Raw genomic sequence first — 22831 nt, 5'->3', positions numbered from 1 at the left:
CAAATTAGCTCCTTTGATTCCAGAAGTTAAAAATTGCTACTAAGATGAAAATGGGTTTCAATTTGGATGAACTCTGCTGGTGGCTGACCAGGGTGCAATTTGAAGCCCTGGTACTGTAGGATAGAGAAGCATAGTCTATCATTAACCTTACTTCCCTGCTGGTATGCTTCTTTGTTGACCTAGTAAGCTTTTCTTTTTGATTCTAGCTTCTCCAGTTCAGGAATGGTGAGAAAGAGACCAATAGGGGAGAAACTAAATGAGTAGCAGTAGGACAGGTGTAAAACCTTGTGGTTAACTCTCTTGTCTCACTGACCTTTCCCAAGTTAAACAAAAAGGAGCCTTTTTCTAAATTCTTACTAGGACAATGAAGATTATTCATTCATTTAATCGACACATATATTATACACCCATGATCCACCCACTGTGCTAGTAGGTTGGTGTTAATTAGTCATAGCTGAGGATACGATAAAGCAATAACATCTGGGTGTGCCTGATAGTTTGTAGATCAACTGCCGTATATTTGATCCTATTTGAAATGCATGAGAAAAGTTTACGTAGATAATACTTCAAAATACTTATGTAATTTGAATCTACTTTTTGCAAAATGTTTACCACTTATTCCTCATTTTATCTGGTTTGTAAGTTATTTTCATTTATCAGATTCTTTGTAAAGGGTCATTCGTGGACTAGTAAAAAGTACTACATTTTTCCTTAAAAGTGTGATGATTGAGGGAGTGAGATTTTAACATGTGGTGATGAAATGTATTCTTTGTGGTATATTTAATGTGGTTTAAATTACAAAACCCAGTATTTATAAGTCATACAATAATCATCTCTCCAGTTAAATCTTTTCCAATGAATGCTAGATAGCCTCTAACGCACGATAAAATTTGTTTTCCCTTTGTGGAAATAAGCACCTCACCCAAACATTGTTTACTTCTAATCGTAATATATATATATATATATATATAATACTACATGTTAAGCTAAGAGAATATCATTGCTAGTTTTATACTTAAGAATAAAAATATTTTTAAATTTATGGCAGACTATTATCACATAAGGTGTTTTGTATATTCGTGTCACTTTGGTGTAATTTGTGATGTGTGTGAAGTATTTGTAAATATGAAAGGTTGAATTGTTCTATTAAAATTAGCAGAACACAATACTTTAGTGTCTATTAAATCAAGTAAGATGAATTAACAAGACATTATAATTAAAAGAAATAGCAGCAACTTAACATTATGTTGCCAGAAACATCATTATCAATGTCCTCTTTGGGTATGGGGTATTAGGCATGCCAGTTAGGAATGACTTTCTGATTTAAGTTTCTTCCACTGTTCAAAAGAAAGTACAATAATTATTTACTCCAGTCCATCTTTTTCTAATGAATGACCATCAATAAAAAATATATTATTTCTTTTCCTCCAGGCAATACAGCTAAAGTGTATATTGAGATTCAGGATGAAAATGATCATCCCCCAGTGTTTCAGAAAAAATTCTACATTGGAGGTGTATCTGAAGATGCAAGAATGTTTGCTTCTGTGCTCAGAGTTAAGGTATGAGAACATTTATTAAGATACAGAACTAAAAAGTAAAAACAAAGAGATCATATTTTGTAGATAAACTATAACCATGTAATTTATATTAACTGAGTACATATTCATAGTTTAAACAAAAGTCTGAAGCAGATATATGAGTTTAATTAGTCAAACTAAATACAAATTAATTCTGAGGTGAATACTAAGAAACTTTTTGTGCTTTATTTTTACTATAAAAATAGGAACAAATTATTTATGATGTTTTACATTGAGTAAGATATTAAAATGTCTGTTTTCCTAGTAGATTTGTATGCCTTTAATATTCAGGTTTAATTTACAATAACTCCAAAGATTCTCAAAATGGAGTTTCTTGTAGCAAATATAAAATTACTATTTTCTGATTGAAGAAATGATGTAATAAATTTTGTAATTCTTTTTTCTGCAATAATTTTTTAAAATTCAAGATGCTCGTTAAATCAATGTAAAAAATAACAATACTAACACTACTAACATTAGTACTTTAGTAAAGATTTTTTAAAACCTTCATATGTAAGAAATTTTAGAATTTAAAAACACAATGTCATAGACTAAAGTTGATAATTTTCAATTTTTCTTTAGTTAATTATCAAATATGTTTTCAGACTTATTCAATAGTTAGTACGTAAAGTTGAAATAGTTTTATAACTAAAAAATAAATTTTTAAATATTGCACTACACTGAGGAAATTTTATAGGCTATGGGATTTTAGATTATTAATTACAGAGTTATATTTCTGAAGTTATTTTAATAATCAATTTTTAAAATAGCTATTAGCATATAAACATAAAACCTAAATATTTCTAAGCAAATCCAGCTATTTATTGCCTCTAGTTTTGCACATGAGTAGTTGCCTTTCTTTCCCTATTACCAGGAGCACCATGATTGAACTCTTCTTACATATGATTTTATCACCTTAACATCCTTAAGTAAGAAAGAGAAAAATCAACCAAGCAAATAAAGCATGTGTGTTGTACTTGCAAAATAGCTCTTCCACAGTGCCAAATTCTGACTCCTGATTTGAATCACCAGTTGCAACTAAAATTGGTGTACAAATTTATGTCAATTACATTATATCTAACTTTCATTATGATTTACAGGTAACAGTCCTTTGTAGTTGATTTTTATCTTATTTTACATTTTAGTCCTATTAACGATTGGTTCAGTTTATTCATTTAGTCAGTAAATAATTTTTGAGTATTTATAGTATGAGTTGTTGTAGAAGTTGGACATAGAGCAACTGAAAAATAATCAAACAAAAAACCCCCAAACTTCCCACCCTAGTAATGCAAACTAACTAATAGAAGAAACAAATTGTAGATCAAGAAAACAAGAGCTATTAACATAAAGTCATGTGGTCAAGAGAGACTTCTCTATTTCTAGGTAAGGAGCATTCTGGGCATTCCAATATAAAGTCTCTAAACTTGGAGGGAATTTGGGGAGGTCAGTGTGACTGAAAAAGAGTGGCTGGGGATGAGACTGGAAATGCAGCCCAGGACTAGAATATGGGATTTATTCTAGATGTGCTTAGAAGGAAAGTCTTTGAATGGTTTTGTCTAGAAGTGTGACATAATCCAATATAAAAGGATTATTCTGGATGTTGTGCAGGGTGGGATGTGGGAGTAGGTACACAGTGTTTTTAGACAAGAGTAGAGACAGAGCCCAATGCATCACTAGTCCAGGCAAGATTTGGTAGTGGCTTGAACCATGGTGTAGAATGGGGAGATGATGAGAAGGAAGTAAAAAGGAAGCCAAAAGGATTTGCTGATGGATTATATGTGGGGCATTAGAGAAAATCAAGGATGACTCTGAGGGTTTTGTTCTGAACGGGTCCCCATCGCTCCCTCGGGAATTATGGTGCAAAAATCAAGAGTTCACTTTAGGATATTTCATGTTTGTGAGGCATTTTCAATATGCAAACATAATTTTTGGCAAGATGGTTACAGATGCTGATTTAGATTCAGGAAAGAAATTTCAGACCAGGATGAAATCATGATATTAAGAAAATGGGTGTAGGTAGAAAAGTCCAGGGACTTCCCTGGCGGTCCAGTGGTTAAGACTTCGCCTTTCAATGCAGGGTGTGCGGGTTCGATCCCTGGTTGGGGAGCTAAGATCCCACATGCCTCGCGGCCAAAAAACCAAAACATAAAACAGAAGCAATATTGTAACAAATTCAATAAAGACTTGAAAAATGGTCCACATAAAAAAAAAAAAAAAATCTTAAAAAAAAAGTCCAAAGACTAAGCCTTAGGAACTCAATACTTAGAGATCAGGAAGAGGATTCATCAAATGATGCTGAGAAATTGCTGCCATGAGGTAGCAAGAATACTAGGAAAATGTATAATAGGGTCCCTGAGACTCGTAAGAACTAGATTGATGAAAGAGGGAGTGATCAACTGTCAAGCACTGCTGTGAATAGAATGCCCCTGTGGATTTTTACATGACCACTCATGCTAATAGAAGTAATATTGTAGTGGAGAAAAAAAATAAGCTACATGCTAAAATATTCCATTAATAAAGGGGATTATTCAAGAAACCTGTAGATGACGGCAGTAAGAGAATTTAATGGGTGATATTATCTAATGATGGCATTTACTTCAGAAGAATTGGGAGAAGGTGGCAAAGGAGATGGAATAACGTTCTAGAAGCAGTGATTCAGAGACAGGACACATGCCACCTATCTACCTCTAGGCATTGTGCTATGTCAAATATGGGAGCCACTTTTTGAGTCAGCCTTAGAAAGCAATATCGTACGTAGGGGAGAGGACCAAGGTGGGAAGAGTAAAAAAGTAATGGTAATATTTAAAGGGAAGGTTGAATATTTAGGGGATATTGCTGATGATGGACTATGAATTCCAAGGTATCCTGGTGAAAGGTTGGTGGTGGAAGTAAAGGTGAAGTGGGAAACTGAATCACATTAGGGTGTGCGAAGAGCTACATGGGAAGAAATATCTGGGAGGTGAGAGGTGCGTCGGAGAGAAGCCATGGACTACTTTTGATGATGTAGAGAGGGATGGGATTGATTGTTTCTCCAGGACTACCAAGAATTCTATAGGACAGTCCTTTCTTCAATCGATCAGTGGGTTATTCAGGCTAGGGAGAGGGGTCCTTTTCAGGAAACCAATTTCATGCCATATAATGTTCTATGTAGGAGGGGAGACAGAGAGAGAGAGAAGGGATGTGAGAAAAAGCATAGCAATGTATTGATGCAAGTATATGCTGTTATGATTAATTCAGTTAGGAAAGCACAAATTGTTATGTGGATTCAAGGGAAGGAGACATTTTCATTGGTAAAGAACATAAATATTTTCCTGGGGGATGAAGAATTTGAGTGACACTGAAGAGCCATTAGACTTTCTCAAAGTGAAATAAATGAGGAGAATAGTCTAAGCAGAGGAAACACAAAGCCAAACCCAGAAAAAAACAAAGTGCAGAGTGTGTTTGTGGAACAGTGACAGGAGGCAAGGACCTTAGGAAGTGATGGGGGTAATAAATCTTCAGTGGTGAACATTTTCAAATGCTGCCTTTAGCCTTGAAGCCTGGAAGCTTCTCCTTTCCAAATTTAATCGGAGTGAAAGTGAGTTAAGCAGGTCTTTTCAATTCATACTTAGGGCAGCAAAAAATGTTATTAGAAATAGCCCTGGATCAGGGCCAGCCAAGCCCTGATCCTGGCAGATGATTTAAAGAACAGGGAAGCAGCCTACGATTGTGAAAGAGGCTTTTTACCACTTACTGTATAATATTGGGGCAATGTTAGATTTTATCCACCATACACGCAAGTTAAATTTTTTTAGTCCATCATGAAATCATAAAGATAAATTTTTAAAAGTTGTGTTATGTGTAGGAAGGGGAAGAGGAAACATATTACAGGATTTACTAAGAAATATGAGACTAAAATATCAATGAATAAAACAATACTTACTATTTTCAAATATGGACAGTGGATTAAAGGCATTACTAAAAGTATGTTAGGAGAAAGGCAACACAATGAGAGCATTATTGAAATTAATTATCCAATATAAGTGATAGTAAAAGAAGGAAAATTTTGTATATATATATATAGGTTTGTGTGTGGGTGCGCTCTGAAATGGTATACCTAATATGCTTAGAGACCTATTTAAATTTTTTTTTTTAGAAAATATACATTGTATACCTAGTGTGTGTTGAAAATACAGAGACAAACAAAACAGACTGTCCTTCTGCCTTTATATAGTTAGCATTCTAATAAACTAGACCAAAAAAGCAACTAATTATTAAGGCTTTTATTTAAGCACACATGTAAAGATTTGGATTCTGGCTCAATGATATGAATGTTCATATCATGTTAAAGTAATTCCTGGATTGTGTCAAAGGACACAGAACAAGAGAATTAATTAGGGACTATCTGCTACATTTGCTATGGTTTAATGCTGATAACTTTGTCACAACTGATTCTTCAAAACTGATTTCCATTGATCACACCAATCAGTCATTTTAATTGCAGGGAGAGAGAGAAGAAAATCAACTTGTAATTTTTCTCTTCAGTCTTTAATACAAGAATTAATGTCCCCTAAAAGTATCACCCTTAGCATATACCCAAAAGAATTGAAAGCAGGGACTCAAACAGGTATTTGTATATCAGTGTTCATAGCAGCATTATTCACAATAGCTAAAAGGTGGAAACAACCCATATGTCCAGTAATGGATGAATGGATAAGCAAAGTGATTGCTTTACAATGTTGTGTTAGTTTCTGCTGTAAAATGAAGTGAATCAGCTATATGTATACATATATCCCCTTCCTCTTGGTCCTCCCTCCCCACCCCCATCCCACCCATCTGTGTCATCACAGGGCACCAAGCTGAGCTCCCTGTGCTTTATAGCAGGTTCTCAGTAGCTATCTATATTACACATGGTAGTGTATTTATGTCAAACCAAATCTTCCAATTCATCCCACCCTCCCCTTCCCCCACTGTGTCCACGTGTCCATTCTCTACATCTGTGTCTCTATTCCTGCCCTGCAGACAGGTTCATCTGTACCATTTTTCAAGATTCCACAAATATGCATTAATATATGATATTTGTTTTTCTCTTTCTGACTTACTTCACTCTGTATGACAGACTCTAGGTCCATCCACATCTCTACAAATGACCCAATTTCATTCCTTTTTATGGCCGAGTAATATTCCATTATATATGTACCACATCTTCTTTATCTGTTCATCTGTCAATGGACAGTTAGGTTGTTTCCATGTCCTGGCTATTGTAAATAATGCTGCAATGGACATTGTGGTACATGTGACTTTTTGAATTATGGTTTTCTCAGGGTATATGCCCAGTAGTGGGATTGCTGGGTCATATGGTAGTTCTATTTTTAGCTTTTTAAGGAACCTCCATACTGTTCTCCACAGTGGCTGTATCAATTTACATTCCCATCAACAGTGAAAGAGGCTTCCCTTTTCTCCACACCCTCTCCAGCATTTATTGTTTGTAGATTTTTTGATGATGGCCATTCTGACAAGTGTGTGATGATACCTCATTATAGTTTTGATTTGCATTTCTCTAATAGTTAGTGATATTGAGCATCTTTTCATGTGCCTCTTGGATGTCTTCTTTAGAGAAATGTCTATTTAGGTCTTCCACCCATTTTTGGATTGGGTTGTTTGGTTTTTTGATGTTGAGCTGTATAAGCTGTTTATATATTTTGGAGATTAATCCTTTGTCCATTGCTTCGTTTGCAAATATTTTCTCCCATTCTGAGGGTTGTATTTTTGTCTTGTTTATGGTTTTCTTTGCTGTGCAAAAGCTTTTAAGTTTAATTAGGCCCCATTTGCTTGTTTTTGTTTTTATTTTCATTACTATAGGAGGTGGGTCAAAAAAGATCTTGCAGTGATTATGTCAAAGAGTGTTCTTCCTATGTTTTCCTCTAAGAGTTTTATAGTGTCTGGTCTTACATTTAGGTCTTTAATCCCTTTTGTGTTTATTTTTGTGTATGGTATTAGGGAGTGTTCTAATTTCATTCTTTTACATATAGCTTTCCAGTTTTCCCAGCACCACTTATTGAAGGGACTATCTTTTCCCCATTGTATATTCTTGCCTCCTTTTTCATGGATTAGGTGACCAGAGGGGCGTGGGTTTATCTCTGGGCTTTCTATCCTGTACCATTGATCTATATTTCCGTTTTTGTGCCAGTACCATACTGTCTTGATGACTGTAGCTTTGTAGTATAGTCTGAAGTCCGGGATCCTGATTCCTCCAGCTCCGTTTTTCTTTCTCAAGACTGCTTTGGCTATTTGAGGTCTATTGTGTTTCCCTACAAATTGTAAAATATTTTGTTTTAATTCTGTGAAAAATGCCAGTGGTAGTTTGATAAGGATTGCATTGAATCTGTAGATTGCTTTGGGTAGTATAGTCATTTTCACAATATTGATTCTTCCAATCCAAGAATATGATATATCTCTCCACCTCTTTGTGTCATCTTTAATTTCCTTCATCAGTGTTTTATAGTTTTCTGAGTACAAGTCTTTTGCCTCCTCAGGTAGGTTTATTCCTAGGTATTTTATTCTTTTTGTTGCAATGGTAAATGGTATTGTTTCCTTAATTTCTCTTTCTGATATTTCGTTGTTAGTGTATTAGAATGCAAGAGATTTCTGTGTATTAATTTTGTATCCTGCAACTTTACTGAATTCATTGATGAGCTCTAGTTTTCTGGTGGCATCTTTAGGATTATCTGTGTATAGTATCATGTCATCTGCAAACAGTGACAGTTTTACTTCTTCTTTGCCAATTTGTATTCCTTTTATTTCTTTTTATTCTCTGATTGCTGTGGCTCAAATTTCCAAAACTATGTTGAATAATAGTGGTGATTGTGGGCATCCTTCTCTTGTTCCTGATCTTAGAGGAAATGCTTTCAGTTTTTCACCATTGAGAATGATGTTTGCTGTGGGCTTGTCGTATATGGCCTTTATTATGTTGAGGTAGGTTTCCTCTATGCCTAGTTGCTGGAGAGTTTTTATCATAAATGGGTGTTGAATTTTGTCAAAAGCTTTTTCTGCATTTATTGAGATGATCATATAGTTTTTAGTCTTTAATTTGTTAATATGTTGTATCACATTGATTGATTTGCATATATTGAAGAAGCCTTGCATCCCTGGGATAAATTCCACTTGATCATGGTGTATGATCCTTTTAATGTGTTGTTAGATTCTGTTTGCTCGTATTTTGTTGAGGATTTTTGCCTCTATGTTCATCAGTGATATTGGCTTGTAATTTTCATTTTTTGTTGAACATTGATAACTAAAATATGCTAATGAAAAATGACTGATAAATTTCATTACATCAGAATAACGGACTACAATGACAAAGACCATACAAAAGATTAAAATACAAGCAATTAGCTGAAAGAAAATATTTACAACATATATTTAAAAAAAAAAAAAAACTCAAAGAAACAGTTTCCAGAATATAGAAAGAACTTTAAAACAGCAACTATTTATCCAATAAAAACAAGGTTGAAAAGTCATGAATATTTGTCAAATTATTCAAAAATTTCTGTGTGAGGTAAGAAAGATTAAGCTAGACCTTTGAATATTAACTTTTTTGTTCCTCTTGGGCTGTTGGAAAATACTAGTCAGTGAATATTATTTGTTAATAACAATAGCTGCCATTTATTTGTCTTTATTACTTTTCTGAGAACTGTGAAAACCTTTATTTTAGCCTACCAAAAGTGTTTAAATAAAGAATCAAACGAATAAAACAAACAAATAAACACACTTACCTATAAAGTAGATGCAGTTATTCCTTGTTTTATTGTTGGAAAAGTTGAAGATTAGTAACGTTATATAGCTTTCCAAGTATTACTCAGCCAATAACCAATGAAGTCAGAATTAAAAGTTTAAGTTTACCTTAGTTCAAGGCCTTTTCTTGTAATCTCTATATCACATTGCTTTCTATGGGAAGTGAGGAGTAGTATCTTGGCAGGGGTAGAATGTTGGCAGAAAATAACATATTAAGTTCCTATGAAAAACTTGGAGATAATTAACATGGCAACTAACTACTTCTCAAATTGAGATGACCTCTGTGAATTATGACCCCCTCTATTAAGGTAACAAGTCAGATCTGTTTTTAGAAACACTTTTCAATTTATTAGCTAATTTGTCTAGTTTATTGCATGTCTTTTTAACTGCAACCGATAGCCTAATTTAATACAAATATAGGGACAAGTTAAATGTGATCAAGAATAATTTAAATCTTTCTGAAGTATGAAGATATTTTGCAGAAGTTAATGCAATAAGGATTAATCCCTCCTTATAAGTTGCAGATATGAAAAATTCAGTGTCAGAAAAATTGAATTAAAATGTAGACTTGATTTCCACTGAAAGTCAAAAAGACCGTGAACATTACATCTTTGAGTTAATAAATAAGCCAGATTCAAGAAATTTATGGACTGAAAGAAAGTAATATTTCAAAAAAGCATCAGGAAAGGGAGCATTCTGACCAATCTCTAATTCTTTATTACATTGCCTAAATAAGCTTGGAATGACAGTGAGAGATTTTAGCAGAATGATGCTGGTGAGAGAAAAAAAGCCACAGCCATGGTTGGCACAATGCTCTGCCACCTCCCAGGTAGAACAGCGCTGGGCTGGAGTCAAATCACTTGGATTCAGTCCCAGATCTGCTCTTAACTCTCTATGGAACATTACACCTCATCACTCTGGGCCATAGTTGTCTTCTCTTATGCAAATACTACTTTAGAACTAGGTGCCCGTAAACATCTATAACCGTTTCTGATGGTTTGCATGTTATTTACCTTAGGAAGATTACAGTGTGGGAAAAAAAAAAGCCAAGTACCCTAAGAGAATTGTTATATTTGAGAACTACATTTTAAAGGTCAAATTCTGAAATCCAAAACACCACTTATTTTTCACAGTTTTTATGGTTTATGTCACTTGAAGCTGGTGGATTATTTTATGACAATTTCTCCCTAGTTGCTCTATATAACAAAGATATAAACAAGTACCAGTCTGAAATTCCCATGAACTAGTAATTTTGATTCCCCTTTGCCAACTCTGGGAAACCCAGCTTTATACAAACACTACTTATTGTTTCAAGAGTGATGTTTCTTAGGAGATCTTACCATTGGTTTCCTTCATGGTTAGCATGCCACCTAACTTTCTATGGTTTGTACCTTGAACAAAGTGAATGTACATAGGTGCCTGAGGGCTCATTGCCTTCTTGGCTATAACCCTATAACTGAATTATTATCTATCTCTCTATCTATCTCTCTATCTATATAATTTAGATATTATATTGTTATCATGTATCTATGTGCTTGTTTTCTCTACTAGAATTCAAATTTCATCTAAGCAAGTATCATGCTTTCTCACAAACTTAATGACATTATAGATACATTGGGCTTAACATCTTAAAGTGGTGTTAGAAATTTTATTTATTTTTACATGTAGTTATGCCTTTTAATATGTTTAATCAAGACTTTCCATGTAATACTTGAATGAATTATTGACTTTCAGATAAGTAAAATACACTTTAAATTAAACTCTCTTGGGCCTGGTTACAGCACTGAGAGTGACAGGACCTATCATTTCTCTGGTAATTTCCCTTCTTGTCAAAATTAGGAGCTTAGATTTGGTGATATCTTTATGAATCTATCACGGTTTTCCATTGATTTAACCGCTCTGGAGAAACCAAAGGTCAAGAAAATTATTTTTTCCTAACAACTGGTGTATTTTTGTTATATATTATTGTATCTTATGTATTTTTGGAAAAGACCTCATGTCTAGTTTTGAATTCCATGGAGTATATGCAAACAGATGGTTACTAACCACTCTGTGTCTAAGAGTCTATACATTCTAAGCCTGTATTTTCCCCCGTACAAGTTGAGAGATATGAACATAGCACCATCACCAGTTTCTGATGCATAACATTTGCCTCTTTTGGTCAGAACAAGCAGAAAATTATAGTTTTGTTGCTAGTATTATACATGGGCAAGACCACATCTATCTTTGTAGCCACAAATGGAGTTTCCAGATAAAATAATTCCACATATATGTTTTACTCTCTTTCTCTTCCCCTTCTCTGAAAAAAATCTATCTTTTTATTATCCAGAAGAGAGATCTAAAATCATTTCATTTACATAGTAGTAACTCAATTTACAGTTGTTGGTTTGAATGTAACTTAAGAATTGCCTTAATTTTTATTGCTTAAAATAGGAATGGGACTATTTTTTTACAGGCTATAAATGTCTGAAGAATGACAAATTTGGGGTCCTTAAAAGTAGAGGAAAATAGCTGTCATAACTGGAAATTACCGAGAGTTTGAGAACTTTTTATGGGTTTCAAGCCATCAGGCATGTACATGAAGAAAAAATAGTTTATTTGGTGAATGTCCAAATAAACATTTGGACAAGGTGAATCATTTAACCTTCCCTAAATTAATTGGTGGCCCATATATTTCAAAGTCTGATCACACTTTAGTGAGATTAGAAATGTATTTAATGCTTGCATGTCTTTCAGATGATTAAATGTCTAACAATCCAAGGTATGGATGTGGAATATTATCTTTTGAATCAAGCTTGTAGAAGATTTTATATGTTGTTGAGCGGTGATGGTTATATATACATTCCTATATTATGTTTCAAGGACCATATCTTCCACCACCTGGTAGGAATATTGACAATCAGAATTCTTCTGAAATTTTCTGAAAATTCTTCTGAAATTTTTTAAACCTCCATTTAACTTTGTGCTGTACTGAACTGACACAGGAGACCTATAACACCAATCTTAGCAAAAATGATAAAAGTGAGCTTTTTAAAAGGGTTTTATTCATACTTCTCTAAATACACTTTATTTTTGAATTGCCTATTAGTACTGTCAATGAGAAGAGTAAAGTTCTAGATTTCCCTAAAATGTATTTTGAAGAAAATTCATTTCTAAAAAAGTCATAAAGAATGGATGACTCTCCCTAGTAATTCTCATGAACTTACATTAATGAAAACCAGCAGGCCTGGAGCAAGACTATGTACATAAAGAGAATATAATTTACATCGGTTAGTTAATAAGTCACTGTATATCTGAGAATTACAAAGAGACTTTTCAAATTTTTTTCAAAGACAGACACAGAAATGTCTGCAATCACAAAATGGCCTTCTAATGAATAGGAATAGTAAAACTCTAGAAATTCTCATCAAGTAGATCCTGAAACTTTATGTGGTTGCTACACTAATTTTTGTAAATTTATATCTCTTTTTATAGTGCCTCATTTTATTTGTTCCCAGGATTTTTTTTTTTTTTTCCTAGCAGTCATGGCCTCTTACAATCCCAGTGATCCATAAAAAGACAAAGTCAATGAGTTTCATAGTAATTTGAAAGACTTTATTACCACCTGAAGCCAATAGACCCGAAGATATGCTACAAGACAATATCAAAGATCTCCAATTCAGAGTATATAAGAACTCTAACAAACTGATGAGTGAAAACAAAACAAAACAAAGAGCTCAAGATAAAAAGATAGGAATCAGACTGGAATAGACCGTGCATAAAGATATAAAAATTGGCAAAAAAATGTATAAAGAGGAATTCAACTTTATTAACTACTAGGGAATTACAAAAGAAACCATAAGAAATCACCACATGTTCATCAGGATAGCTAAAATAAAAAAGACAAAACCAAATTTCAAAACAACTAAAGTTCTCAGATATTGCCGACGGGTTATAAATTGGAACAATATTTTGGAAAACAGTTTGACATCATCTACTAAGTGTGAACATATGCATATCCCCTAATTCATAATTTCTACCCCTAAGTTTTTACCCAACAAAAATGAATACATATGCTCATAAGAAATATGTACAAAAACCCCACTATTTGTAAATACGTTAACTGTCTGTAAAATCAAAAAGCTGCAAACAGGGCTTCCCTGGTGGCGCAGTGGTTGAGAATCTGCCTGCCAATGCAGGGGACACGGGTTCGAGCCCCGGTCTGGGAGGATCCCACATGCCACGGAGCAACTAGGCCCGTGAGCCACAATTGCTGAGCCTGCGCATCTGGAGCCTGTGCTCCGTAACAAGAGAGGCCACGATAGTGAGAGGCCCGCGCACCGTGATGAAGAGTGGCCCCCACTTGCCGCAACTGGAGAAAGCCCTCGCACAGAAACGAAGACCCAACACAGCCATAAATAAATAAATAATTAATTTAAAAAAAAAAAAAAAAGCTGCAAACAACCTCAATGTCCAGCAACAGTACATACATTAATATATGTGAGCAAATGAATTCAGACAAAAAATACAAATTTCTTTAAGTCCCTTTATATAAAGTCCCCAAACAGGAAAAACTAATCTAATTAGAATAGTTGTTATTCTTAGGGGGAGACTGATAATGTGCTATTTCTTGATCTAGATGCTGGATAAGTCTAGAGATATAATTTGAAAAATAAAAATAAAAATTTTAAATGTTTAAACAGTGCTAAATTCATAAAAACAAAAGGTGGAAGGTTATTCAACTTTCTGGTAATTCAAGCTATTTTTCTTGGAAGGTGTAAAATAATTCTGACCAAAGTAGAGGAGTTCATATTTTTCTTATTAGCCCTCTGTGTAGTTAATATTAAGGAATTATCTATTTTTAATTCTTAGTGAAACAATGCCACATAGTTTTCTTTTGATTTTTAGCAAGAAAGCATGTTTTGGGAAGATGGGACACTATGTTATTGGTGGCTGTGACTGAGAAATGCCAGTAATCAAGCATGGTGGGTTGAATCTGGAAGATGGTATTGATAGAGAGAATGCAAGTTGGTATGAACAAGCACATGGGATTATCTGGTTCTTGGTTTCAGAATCCAAAACTGTAAGCCAGAGAGATAAGATTTGGACCTAAAAATTGTGTAATCGTATCCACAGGTTAGAAACAGATTGCTAAGTCCTTGCAAGACACCTGAGCACAGGCAAAAGCCTTGCTGCTGTGTTATGATATAGAGCACTGACCAAGAATTTGAGCTGAGTAGGAAGAATAAGTGAGAGGGAACAGATTGAAGTTTTAGAAGAACCAGGTGAAAGGATTTAGGTACTCAGCAGAGAACAAGCATCACAGGAAACGTATAGTGTGCCTTCCAGACCTAGAAAGCCCCGTAGGTGAGCTCAGAACACACTCACTGCAGGGTTCAGTAACAAGGGCAAGGCCAGGTGATACTGAGACAACCACTTTTGAGGGAGGGGCTTTTTGTGGGTTTACAATTCTGGGTTAGCGCTAAAGTTAGAGAGTGGGACGACTGAGACCAAAAGTACAAAAAAAAGTACTTCTGTAGGCAGGAAATGAATAGAACAGGAATGCCTCTGCTCCTTCTATGACAGCAGGAATGACTTAGGGAACTAGGGAACTTTTCATTTAAGTCGACATTGATTAAAGTTTAATCAAATATTATGAATATGCTAAATCCCAAGACTATGAAATATCAGGTAAATGAATAAAAAACATAAAGGCCATAAAAATGAAGTTTTGATATTTAAATCTATATCTTTTCCAAAAACATAACGAAGAACACAAATCTGGATTTTTATCCTTTGGGCTACTACTGGGCTGTGTAACCTTGGACAAATTTCTTAATTTCTCTAAGCATCATGTCTACAAGCGATGGCAGTACTATCTAACAAATTTCTTATGTTATAAATTTTAAAAATGCATAAAAAGCATGAACACAGTGCCTGGCTCCCAGAAATCTCTCAATAAATATTCACAGTCATTATTAGTTATTTTATCTGAGTAGTTCTTTTTACCTATCAGATAATCATAATCTTAGACTCCAAATGTTCTTAATTCAGCATGCACAGTGCATATAAGTTATTAAAAACACAATTCTATTGAATGCTCAGGTATTTTATCATTGCCCTTGAAACCAAATAGTGGGCCTATCTTTCTAGAACTCACCTGTAGCATCAGTATGGACTACTAATTTTTCTTCTTACCTTAATGGTAGAATAAAGAATAATTATAAAAGCTGAAAGTTAATATTAAGATATTATCCCAATGAGAACTAATCAGTATAACTTTTTCAACTTACATATGAGGTGGTCAGTTCTCTTACATAAGCAATGATCATATTGATATTTTTGAAACATATTTATAAGTTTTAAATGAGTAGTATTATCTTAACACTGCATTATGAAGTATTTTTGTATATATTTTATTTATCAGTAATTGTCGATGGCTTGATATTTCCCTTTTAGGAAGCCATAGCAAATTTAAGGAAAAAAAAATCTCTATATATACAGGTGTGAGGTTTGAGAAACAAAGCCTAACAGCACAGCTAGGAGAAATTTCAGCCTTCAGATAGTACCAGTATCAACTTATCCAGAGAACAGTTTTAAAAAGAATATTTTTTAAAAAGGGCATATTGAGTGTTTTTTTTTTTTTTTTGGTCCTTATCATACCACACCATAGCAAACCACAAAATTGGGTGAGGTTATCTTCAGTAACTAACATATGTCTGAGAAGTAGAAAAAAATCTTGAAGTTCTTTTAACTAAAATAGAAATGTAATTAAGATATCTGTAAAATTTCTTAAATAGGCTTTTTCAGAAAGAAGGTACTAAAGCCATATAAAAAAAGTAATCCCAGACTGGAAAAGTCCAGCAATTTAAGATGTTAAAGACATCCCTTAAATTCCCCCCTTGTAGATAGACGTGGTGAAAAATACCATTTCTCCAAGAAAAAGTATGAATAGAAAATTCTGAACAGCAAAAAATTTATCTTTCAAGTTTATAAAATGAACTATCTGTTAAAAAGTTGAAAAATGAAGCAGTCCTTTCTCTGGCTTTAATGAATCACAGCATGACAGTTCATCTTTCCTGGCACCTCCTGAGCATATTAACGTTATGTTAATAATCATCATGAAAATTAGGGATAACTAATGAGAAAAGGAAAAGAACACAGTGAAAATGTGCAATCTCACATACATTTATAAGGGTCTGATTAGCACTAAATGCAATTAAAATATTGAATTCTCTTTCAACATGTCATTTAATGGAGCAGCACGACCAGGATAAGGGTATAAACAACTCTATTTCCTGCCAGTGTTTGTGTTCTGCTTTGTCCTGAAAGAGAGATGTGGAGATGAAGCTACTTGTCTTAATTTAATTCCTACTGAACTCTGATAGTATCTGCACAGAAGGAAAACAATGAGAAATATTAAAGTGCAATTTTTAATGAAATCTGTCGGCTTAGTACAGGGGCTATCTCTCTCTGAAGCAGGGAGCCTGGGAATAATCTTCACCCCACCAAAGACTTCTCTGGGCACAATAAGTCTGTTGGCAAATACTGCATGGGCCTTAAAGTCAAAGATTAAAAGCTCTGCTCACCAACTGTGTGATTTGGGGTCATTTACCGAGTTCTCCACAGTTTGGAATACCATTTACAGAATGGCTTTAGATCCTTCTACCCACCCCAGAGTTAAGAAAATTAAATGATACTCTATTCATAAAGTGCTTAGCCCAATGCAGGACACTGGTTATACGTTCAGATTATCTCTGATGTTTTCCCAGATCTTTCCTGATTATAATCTTCTATATATTACTCTTTTTCAGTGCTGACATCAACCTACATTTAATTATTTCAATCATTGTCAGTGCCAATTCTTCATTGGCTGAAGAACTATTTAGATTAGAGCAAGTTAGCCGAAGGCAATTAGGTTAAAGACAGGTTGGCCAGTGCTATGCTTTGGCCAAAACAAAACAAACATACAAACACACAAATAAAAACTAGCAATTTTATTACATATAAATGCTATCTAGTAACTGTCTTTCAAGCTTTAACTCTGATGTTCTGTGGGGTGGTTTTACAAAATTTACAGCTTTTTTTTCTGTTTGTAAATAATTTTACTTGATTATCATAATTTTTTATCCTACTCTTAATGCTATGTACTATCTGAAATGGAAATATACTCTTTTGTTTGAAATAAACAAAATTCTCAATGGCTGATTAATGACTGAGAATACTAGTTATAACGGCATAAAGCTGACATGATCTTGATTGTTTGTGCGAGGCACTCCATTTCACACCTCAGTGAATATTCACAGCCACCCTATTCAGCATGTCCTATTTTCCTCATTTTACAATGAGGAACTAAGCCCTAGAGAGTTATTTGCCCAAGCTCATATAGCTAATAAGTGGTAGACTCAAGCTCACATCCATCACTTCTAAATATTGATCTCTGGTATTCTTCTACTGACATTTCAGCCAAACATTATTTGACCACTTGCTGGACATGATACTAGAATAAAAGATATGAATAGAAACACACTTTATGTGTAATAAAGACACTTAAATATTGTAATATGCAAAGGTAAATGCTATACTAAAAATAACATAAAATATACTACTGGAAACATGTAGGTGGAAGCAGCACTCCCTAAGGGAGTCAGGCCAGCCTTCAGAAAAGCAGTAATTTAAGCTGAGGTTTTAGTGCCTTATTCAACATTACATATACTCAATGTGTGTGTGCACACATGCATGCCATAGTATAGTCCAGGAGTGAGTATCATGTGGCCTAGCAGACAAGAGACATTTTAAGAGAGAAGAAGCCATGTGTGCAAAGGCCTGGAATCATGAAAGAACATAGATTGTTCAGGGAAAAAAAAGTAGGTAATGTGATTGGTTTTGGAGAAATATAAATAGAGTAAATGTAGGGCAAGAAATTGAAATGTTAAACTAGGATCAGATTGCGAATATTTCACGGACTTGTCTTAAAGTTCATCTTCTGGGAGGTGTGAGTTATCAGTCATTTTTAAGCTATTGCTGAATTTAAAAATGTGATAGGAGAGCCTGATTTGGGGCAGCATCAGCTTGATGAATAGTCACTGAAGTGAGAAGTATTTCAGAGTAGAACTCAGAGGGCTTGCTGATGGACTGAGAGTAGAAAGGCAAGGGGTGAGATAAGGCAGTTGAAGTGTCTACTGAGACTTTTAGCTCAGTTCAATCCATAGGTACTGATGCCTTTACCAGGCAAAGAGAAGACAGAAGGAAGATCAACTATGGTAGCCCAGAAGAAGGACTAGGAGGGTGGGAGATGAGAAGAAACTAAAATTGGTTTGGATTGATCAAATGTAATGTAACTAAGGAAGAACCAGAAAGTTAGAGATAATGAATACGTCATTTAATTTCTTTTGAATACGAAAAGATTTAGGATTTGTAACTACAGAATTTCTGCAAAAGTACAAATTTCTTAAACATTTTAATATAAGTAAGTTTTCGGTAAAAATCTATAATATTTTATGATCCAAAATCAACTTTAAAAACTAGTTTCCTCTCTCAAAGAGAGGACTGAAATTGTGCCTGTATTTTCTTTTCATACTATGTCTATTGAATAGAGTGCAATTTCTTTCTTTTCCACATGAATGAGAAGTTAGAACAAATGATTTCAGAGTTCATTTCAAAGCATCATTGAAGAATATATGATCACATTATATTAGCAATGATGAAAAGAATAAATTATTTTTTGAGATAATATTTATTTTTGAATACATTTTACAAGGAAATGGAAATAAAACTAAAAAAAATGTTTCATTTATTACATAAATGCAGGACTTGCTTATTTTGAACTCATGCCTTCTGTAATACAGAATGTTTCAATGTATAACTTTAAAAAAATTATAAAAGGAATATTTTGCTTATCTTCAGGTCAGTTTCTCTCTTTAATTTTTCAAATAGATACTATTGTGTGATATTTGCCACCACTCTTTAACTTAAGAGTAAACTTTGGCAAATTCTAACTAGGATAAAATAATAATAAAACCCCTGACAATTCTGTAATTCTGTGTTGCATGATCTTACAAACCATTATTAAATTGTTGTTTCTACATCAAGTTGTGTTTTACTCATTAGAATATCTCTGAATTACATTAGACTTTTACTTAACTATAGTTAAGTAAATGATTAATGGGCATACTGAAATTAGGGATTATTTTTATTGGACTGTGGTCCTTTTTTTTTGATGTTCTTATAAAAATTAAATACTAAGATTTCTTATTTAAAATGTTTCTTTCCTCTTTTTCTGTTTTTGTTTTTATAGAAGTCTTAAATAACCTTCTAACTAGATCAATCTACATGACACTTTCCTTATTTATATTTTATTATATGTTGGACATATTGCCTTTAAGGGCTTTAAAATGAAGGTTTCTTTGTAGTTCCTAAAAACGCAAGAGCCATTTTGCCCCTTACAAACACAGCTTGACATACTGACATTAGTCGTGGTAATGTGAGATTTGAGAACTTTTACCCCGACATTCTAAAATATTTACACGCTATTTCAGGGAGAGTGAGCCTTCAGTGCTGTTAACTGTTAAAATGGGGTCTAATTGAGAAGCAAAAGTTAAAGTTAGCATTATTGGACTTTAATGGGCTTTGGAAGTTCTTTGGATATCACTAATTATTCCACTAATATTTCTGCATCCATGGTATTCATTTAGGCAACAGAGGGGAACAGTTATTTAGGCTGTGAGAAAATTAATGGGCTCACCTACTCCCCTGTATGATAGAAGCAATTATTTGGTGATTTTCTCTTAATGTTGGGCACCTGTGTGCATTAAAATTTCCAGATGAGGTCTTAGAAATGTGTAAGTGGTTTCCTGTGTCTTAGCCTTCATTTAAAAATATAATTACAGCAAGTATAATTATAATATTCATTTCTGACTTTCATTTTTTAAAAACAACTCTAGACATAACTTTCCTGATTTTGCTCACTAAGAGAAACTCATAGAAGTCAGTGAGTCAGATCTTCCAGTCACCTCTTCTACATAATAATGGCTGTGTCAGGAACCCAGTATAAAGTTTTGATTATAAAGAAGCAGATGTTATAAATAAAGTGACATTGATTCTTTAGTAAATTTGATTCATTTAGAGTTTTCATGATAGATCAGTTTTAATTTTTAGACATTCGTTTAGCCAAACTTGTTAGATGTCCCCTTATTACTATCTGAAAAATGATGGAATAGATTTATAATTTTTATTTTTTTCCCTTTCATAGAATATCTCTATGAATGTTTTCCAATTTTTAAAGAAACAATGCAGGTTATATACACATAGTTTATTTATTTAAGAAAATACACCTCTTGGCTCTTTTGCTCTATTCATGCTTGAGTTCACTAATGACATTTTAGGCAAAGCTTTTCCTTCCAAACTGGTACTTAGCCCCCCAGAATGCATCAGGCCTAACTTTTGCTCTGTCATTTAGTTCACTAATACTCTTGTGCCCTATGCCTAACCTTCTAACAACTTCATTTGTGAGCTTTTTATTTCAATTATTTTTTTCATTTCTAGAAAATACATTTTACTTAAGTTCAACTATTCTCATTTTATTTATATTTTAAAGATCACTATTATTTAGTGAAATATATTGTTCATTTACTTTATGCTCTCTGTCCGCTAATTCAAATATCTAAAGCCTTTGTGGGTACAACTTTGATTTTTTATCACAATAGACTCTTTTCTCATGGTATTTTGTTTCTTGTTCATTTTGAGAATTATTTGACTCTAAGTTTTCATCTTTCTTGCAACTTATTTGTTAGAATTATTTGAGGCATATGTTGGAGGTAGCTTTTTTGAAAAAGTGCTTGCTTCTGTGAGGAGGCTAGGCCATTGTCAGTCAAAGACCAGTTTCTCAAATTCCCCGTTGTGGGTTTTCTGTTCATTCAGGTAGAGCTCAGGACCACTGAATTGACAAATTGAGAATATTATGGTTTATCCTTGAGTTGAGGAAATTGGTAGTGTGTGAATAAAGGCTGCAAACTCTGATGAAGGCTTGTGTTGGTTATGGATTGAGTCTCAAGGAAGTTTTGGGGTTTTTTTGTTTTTTGTTGTTGTTGTTTGGTTGTTTCTTTGTTTGTTTTTTCTGCACTGCATTCAACATCAAGGTTTAAACCAGGCAGTTTTCTTTTTAGTTTTGGGTAGTAGTGGCAGTGGTGGCTGGAAAGGAGAGATGACTTTCTCATTCACCCTTAAAGTGAGAATTTAGCATTCTTGAGAGTCGAGTCTTATTAGACTCACTTCTATGAGTGGGCCTTCGGTCTTGCCTCCTATTCTCTGAGTCACTCAAGACCTCATAAATTAAATTTTAAGTTCACCTAGATCAGAAGAAACCCTCTAGGTGAAACTACCATCAGTACTAAGCTGTTTGTATTCTTGCTTTCTCTTAGTTGTTGACCTGCATATTTATTATTGTCTTTCTATCTCCTTGATATGTCTAGGAAAAATTCTGAAGATCATTTATCTAGCATTTAATGTTGTTTTCACTGGGATTTTAGTCCTGGTACTTATTCTGACATATTGAATGTAGTGGTTATAGTATAGGTTTTAGAATGAGACTTACCCAACTTTGCTATCAACTATCTTTGTGATTATGAGCAAGTTACTAATCTCTCTGTGCCTCCATCTCTTCACCTATAAAATAATAACAATAAAACTTTCTCAAAAGAAAGGATGGCATGAGATTATGTATGAAAAGTATTAACATAGCACCTGGAAAATCATAATAGCTCAATAAAAGTTAGCGCGCCACAGCAGCTATAACATAACATTACACAAATAATGTAAATGGACTTTGTGGTTTAAAGATGTGGTTTAAAGAGCGCTTGACAGGTTGCTGACCTGAGACTGACCCAGCCTCAGTCACTGACTTTAAGTGGACCCTCCGCAGTTCAAACCCAGTTGTGCAAGGGTCAACTGCCTATAGGTTTTTGTTTTAAATCATGTGTTTATTGAAATCGAATAGACAAAGTTAAACTTAATAATCCTTTAAATTGATCATAAGTAGAGTACCAACTGGAATTTTTATCATTCATGTTTTAACTTGCTAGTTTCAACTATACTTGGGAGAGAGGGGGTAGATTTGAAAGAATGCTAATGGTCCTGGCGACTATCCTCATGAGTGTTTTCTGAAATAAGATCTTTTCAGATTCCAAAGAGGATCAAACCTACTCAAAGATTAAAAATTTAAAGTGGAGTCATTACTAACAACATACGTATGACAGTAAAGTTTTATATATTTGAAAAAAAAAACACACACAAAAGAAGCAGACTCACAGATATAGAGGACAATCCAGTGGTTACCAGTGGAAAGAGGGAAGGGGAGAGGGGCAATATAGGGGTAGGAGAAAAAAAAAAAGCAGTTATAATGGGATTATAAAAAATCATCTGTGTGAAACTTTTGAAAATTGTAAAGCACTATAGAATTTAAGAAATCTTTCATTCAATTAAAAAAAAAAAGGTCCAGTAAACAT

The 22831-nt window shown here is 33.9% G+C and overlaps 1 protein-coding gene and 1 long non-coding RNA gene across 5 annotated transcripts in view; one reads left to right on the top strand and one right to left on the bottom strand.

The window, feature by feature from the left end:
• Positions 1-22831, bottom strand: part of LOC132350211 (uncharacterized) — a 403110-nt gene that overhangs the window by 48010 nt on the left and 332269 nt on the right. The gene's annotated exons all lie outside the window — the stretch shown is intronic.
• Positions 1-22831, top strand: part of PCDH15 (protocadherin related 15) — a 748372-nt gene that overhangs the window by 659409 nt on the left and 66132 nt on the right. For all 4 annotated transcript variants that reach the window (XM_059899155.1, XM_059899157.1, XM_059899156.1 and 1 more), the window contains one exon: positions 1432-1559. In XM_059899155.1, the coding sequence (XP_059755138.1) occupies positions 1432-1559 (128 nt within the window). The remainder of the gene's footprint in view (positions 1-1431; positions 1560-22831) is intronic.

Source organism: Balaenoptera ricei, chromosome 16 (assembly GCF_028023285.1).
Source record: "Balaenoptera ricei isolate mBalRic1 chromosome 16, mBalRic1.hap2, whole genome shotgun sequence".
NCBI classification, from domain to species: domain Eukaryota; kingdom Metazoa; phylum Chordata; class Mammalia; order Artiodactyla; family Balaenopteridae; genus Balaenoptera; species Balaenoptera ricei.
Note: the sequence above shows the minus strand (reverse complement) of the source record. Positions and strands in the feature narration are given on the sequence as shown.